Source organism: Stegastes partitus, unplaced genomic scaffold (assembly GCF_000690725.1).
Source record: "Stegastes partitus isolate 25-593 unplaced genomic scaffold, Stegastes_partitus-1.0.2 Scaffold2187, whole genome shotgun sequence".
NCBI classification, from domain to species: Eukaryota; Metazoa; Chordata; class Actinopteri; family Pomacentridae; genus Stegastes; species Stegastes partitus.
Window position 1 is genome coordinate 28 of NW_007579918.1, and position 5,150 is coordinate 5,177.

At 45.1% G+C, this 5,150-nt stretch overlaps 1 protein-coding gene and 1 non-coding gene across 2 annotated transcripts; both read left to right on the forward strand.

Annotated features, from left to right (window-relative positions):
* The first annotated feature begins 607 nt into the window (after window positions 1–607).
* Window positions 608–679, forward strand: trnag-ccc (transfer RNA glycine (anticodon CCC)). Its single transcript has one exon. It is a non-coding gene; the product is annotated as a tRNA-Gly (tRNA).
* A 702-nt stretch (window positions 680–1,381) lies between these two features.
* Window positions 1,382–4,722, forward strand: pgp (phosphoglycolate phosphatase). Its single transcript, XM_008304315.1, has 2 exons — window positions 1,382–2,254; window positions 3,657–4,722. The coding sequence occupies exons 1-2, from the start codon at window positions 1,660–1,662 to the stop codon at window positions 3,980–3,982; spliced, it is 921 nt and encodes a 306-aa protein (XP_008302537.1). The 5' UTR covers window positions 1,382–1,659; the 3' UTR covers window positions 3,983–4,722.
* The last annotated feature ends 428 nt before the right edge of the window (window positions 4,723–5,150 follow it).

Consider the following 5,150-nt stretch of genomic DNA (forward strand, 5'->3'; position numbering starts at 1 on the left):
CAACTCACTCCAAGTTGAACAGAACCCTCCAACCAGCATCACCCTGCAGCCTTGATGGATGGAATCCATGATGACTTGGCATCAGTGTCGAAACATCTGAATTTCTGTAAGTCAGAGAGAGACAAAGAGAGAGAGAGAGCATTATCCCCTATTGGACTGGCATGGCTTTGCTGGCCCTGAATCTATAAGTGACGACGGAGCGGTGGAGAGAAGAAAGAGGAAAACAGTGGAGACAGATCAGGACACAGCGACTCAGTGTGTGCCATGAGGACATTATGAAGATCAGACCACAGGTCAGTCTCGCTCTTCTTCTCTCGCTTTATTAGGGTCCGAGCACACCAGTGCAAGGACCCTATTGTAACCGTTGTGATTGTTATTATTATTTATTATTTATTATTATTAGGGTCCACTTGCATATAAATAGGGTCTACTTGCATATAAAAACAGACCATGTGCACATGTTAACAAACAAAAACCAGCTGTGCTAGGTGGACAGATGATCTGGATGGAACAATCATATAATGTAGAGAAACGGGGATGATTCTCTGTGTTTAAGCGCAGTTATGGGTCCGTGCTTTGAATCCGCTGCTTCACCGATTGTTTTCATGCGTTGGTGGTATAGTGGTGAGCATAGCTGCTTCCCAAGCAGTTGACCCGGGTTCGATTCCCGGCCAACGCAATTCTTTTTGGCGGTGGTTAAGGCTGTGGGGTATCGATGTTGCTGACCCTTCGATTTTCGAAATGACATTTTCCCCCAACGTGATAAACAGGGTATATATATTTAAAAAATAAAAACAAACTAACAAAAAAAAAAACCAAGAAAAAAACGAACGAGACGCTAAAGAAAAGACAGCAGGACTTCAGAAAAGATAAAATGTAAACAAAGAAAACATCAGAAAAGACAACAAAATAACTCAAAAGAGCAACTAGAAAGCATTGCAAAAGACAGTAAAACCTTTAAAAAGATAGGCAAAAATAACGCTTTGAAAAAGACAAATATTAAAATGAACAACAACAAAATATTAAAGTGAGCAACAACAAAATATTAAAGAAGACATTTTGAAATATTAGATAGGTGTTTGTCTGCACAGGTGGGTTTTGAAAAGCCTTTTAAACTGACTCAGCTGTTCTGACTGTCAGGGGGACTGTCAGCCTGTTCAGCCTGTGGGTCCACATTGTGGGGGTTGAAAGAGTAGAAACACGGTTCCCTTTTGTTTTAAGCCTGAACTGTGAAGTTTTTTGTAAAACGTTTAAATGTAACTTATTTTTTAACAGATTTAAAAAAATTATAATTATTTCATGGAGCGAGGTACAGAATAAGAAAAGTGAGTTGGTGACAGAAGTTTGACCGGAGAGCAGTCGGACCTCTTACAGTGTGACACCGGTCTGTTTAAGCCGGTGCGGAAGTCGCTGCAGTCGCTGCTACAGTCGGTAGAAGGTCGGTCGGTTCTCCGGTGAATTTTAACGCCACACTTTTTAAACCGAACCGGTTGGACCGGTTGTTGTTAGTCACTGAAACTCAGCTGGGTGTTTTATCGTCTACCGCTGCCCGGCTTCGGACCACCGTGACATTCGTGACTTTACTCGGCGGGTACAGTAACGTCCAGCACCGACACGTAGCGGCCGGTTTGTTTTTAAACGGCTCCGTCCTCCGCCCTGATGTCCGGCTCCAAGTGCACACGGCTGAGCGGGGCTCTGGTGAAGCAGCTGCTGGAGTCCGTGGACAGCATCCTGTTCGACTGTGATGGGGTCATCTGGCGGGGGGACCAGGCCATCCCCGGAGCCCCGCAGGTCATCAACCTGCTCAAGGAGAGCGGCAAGAAGGTGTTCTTCGTCACCAACAACAGCACCAAGACCAGGAAGATGTACGCGGAGAAGATGACCGCGCTGGGCTTCAACGTGACGGAGGATGAGGTGTTCGGCACCGCGTACTGCTCCGCCATGTACCTGAAGACGGTCTGCAAAGTGGACGGGAAGGTGTACCTGATAGGAAGCAACGCCATGAGGCAGGAGCTGGAGGCGGTGGGCATCCAGCAGACCGGGGTGGGACCGGACCCCGTCACCGGGAAGCAGGCCGACTGGGCCAACGTGCCCCTGGACCCCGAGGTGAAGGCGGTGGTGGTGGGCTTCGACGAACACTTCAGCTACATGAAGCTGAACCGAGCCCTGCAGTACCTGATCCAGCAGGGCTGTCTGTTCGTGGGGACCAACAGGGACACCAGGCTGCCTCTGGAGGGAGGGAAGGCTGTGCCAGGTACACACACACCTCACATAAGCAGATTAACACTGTGTGCAGACTTACTGTCACTTAAGGCCACAGTGTCAGGTTGGCCCGGTGTTTAAAAGATTTTCACAACTGTAGAGAGAAGTTGTCACTGATCACACACTGCTGGTTAAAGACAAAATCTAGTCTGTATACAGTGGTGTTAGATCTGGACCTGTGGTTTGGGTACAAAAGGCAACAAAACCTTCCTGCTTTCTTGCATTTCTATAACTAGAATAATACTTTTATAAATCAGACTGTGTTGTTCAAACTCTTTAGCATTTGTAGAGCAACGTAGTCCAAGGCTCATCAGCCTCCATACCATGGTGTTAGATGTCAACCTGGTCAAATGTGGTCTAGATCCCCAAGAAAAGTGAAATTCATGTTCAAATCAGAGACCGATTTAAACACCCTGCAGCCTTTGTATTACAATCTAGTACAGATTTCACCCATCTACATGTAGTGGTTTAAGCTCTAAACCTGCTGAATGTGGTCTATATGCTGCAGAAGTAGTATTTTCACATTTAGAATGAGGCTTTTACGAATCAGAAACTGTGTATGAAAGATTCTATCATCTCTGTAGTATAATACAGGCCAGCCTTGACTAGTCTATATGTAGTGGTTTTAGATCTGGACCTTGGCTAATGTGGTCAAGATACAAGACAGCAATGGAATCTAATCCAGATTTGACCCGTCTCCTATCCAGTGGTTTTAGTTTTGGGCCAAAAACATTGAAATCTGTAAAAAAAAAAAATTTGCATGTTCACAAATAGAATGAAGCTTTTCACAAATCAGAGACAGTGTTTTAAAGACTCCAGCCTCTCAAGGACAATCTAGTCCAGATTTGACCTGTCAAGCTGTAGTGGTTTTATATCTAGACTCAGTTTAGTGTGGTTACATACAACCTAAAGCAGTAGAATCTCAGTTTTCTTGCATTTTCACTAACAACAGTAAAGCCTGTGTGAAGGTGGAAAACCTGAGAATGGCTCACGTTGCTCTGCAAGTTAAGCTTCTCCTAACTTTTCCCTTAAATGCCAGATCGGAAGTCGCGAATGGGTATTGATGAAGCGAGGATGGAGGCAGGGCCAGAGAGCTGAGGCTTATCATGTTCCCTTATCATTTTCTGCTATTTGTTTATTTGTGTACTTCCTTGAAATACTTGGTCGAGGATACACAGAGGTTTTTTTAAGGTATGGCAATAGGTATGTAAAATATAATAAGTTCAATCCTCCTTCCTGTCTTTTGTTGTTCTGGAGGAACTTTGTTATTTCCCAAAATAGCCCTAATGATTTCAGTGAGACTTTAAAATGTTAAAAACAAAAGCAAAGATGTAAAACTTGCTCTAATCTGAGGGGTATAACAGTAAAAGTTCCCCTCACCCTCTGCCCCTCAGGTACAGGCTGCCTGCTGCAGTGTGTGGAGACGGCGGCCCAGTCTCAGGCCCAGACGGTGGGCAAACCCAACCACTTCATGTTCGACTGCGTGGCCTCCCAGTTCGGCGTGGAGCGCAACCGCTGCCTGATGGTCGGGGACCGCCTCGACACCGACATCATGCTGGGCTCCAACTGCGGCCTGAAGACCCTCCTCACCCTGACGGGGGTCAACACGGTGGCGGACGCCGAAGCCCACCAGAAGAGCGGCTGCGCGGAGAGGCAGGGGATGGTGCCGGATTATTACGTGGAGAGCATCGCGGACCTTCTTCCAGCTCTGCAGGGATGAGACTGAGAAGTGTGGCTACATGATACAACAGATAACCGCTTACACACCAGGGTCCACTATCTGTTAAAAAGGAATATTTTTTTATTTTATAAAGAGTAATATGATTAAAATCATCTCTATAAGAGTCACAACGGAGCAGTCAGCTGCTGTGTGACGGAGGAAACAAAGATTCTAGAGACACTATTCAGATTTTATTTGTCTTTTACTAAAATGGCTATTTTTAATATGATTTAAATGAATAATAATAACAGAAGAACAATAAGCTTCAGTATTGTTTTATATAAGTGTTAAAGAGGAAAAAAAACAGGTTAAGTGTATGTTCCTTTTTCAGGGAGAGCTGTGCACTCTACAAGCCTTTATTCTGTCTGTGATGCAATCTCCACTTAAGCAACTACAAGTCAAACTCAAAAAGGGAAATGAGCACATAACAAGTGTCAACAGTTTGGTAACACATGTTCAGGTTTACATCTGTTTCACAATCTATAAATAACAGGCCAAAAGGCACTGAACTGGTCAAACTTGAGCTTTCTGTGTTCTGTAATATATTCTAAAAACCTCAACAGAATGCGCTGATGCATGCACTGGGATTCAGGGGATGGTGCAATGGTGCCTGTCATGTACTTTACTGTGTGTTTCTGCAAATGCTAATTATTACTGAAACAGAATGACATTAATGTATTGACTTGGGAACAGTGTCTCTTCTGAAGCCACAATAAAACAAACCATTTTCACTGAGTCGACCTCACCTCTCTGTGGCTTTAAGTTGAACGTGAGCTTCTCTCTAAGTCCTTCCTGCGCTTTAGAGTCACCTTGGGCTGTCATCGTCGGCTGGACGCAGCAGCAGTCAGAATATCACCTCTCATCTGATGAGAGAGACTCTCCGAGCTGCGCCTGCCTCACCCCTTTGTCCATTGTCTGCAGCGGGGGAGTGCAGCCAGTTCCTCTCGTGTAAGAGTGTGTTTGAGTGAGTGAGTGAGGAGGAGGAAGGAAGAGGGGGGGGAAATGGAAAGATGGATCATGTTAAAGAGACGTATTAAGCCATAATAGGAAGAGAAGACATGAAAAGGGAGGAAATTGCAGGAAGACAAAACTTAGAAAAATTGAGTTTGGCAGGATTTTGTGTGACTTGTTTTGGGAGGGAAACGGTGAGAGTAGGGGAGGGGGGGGG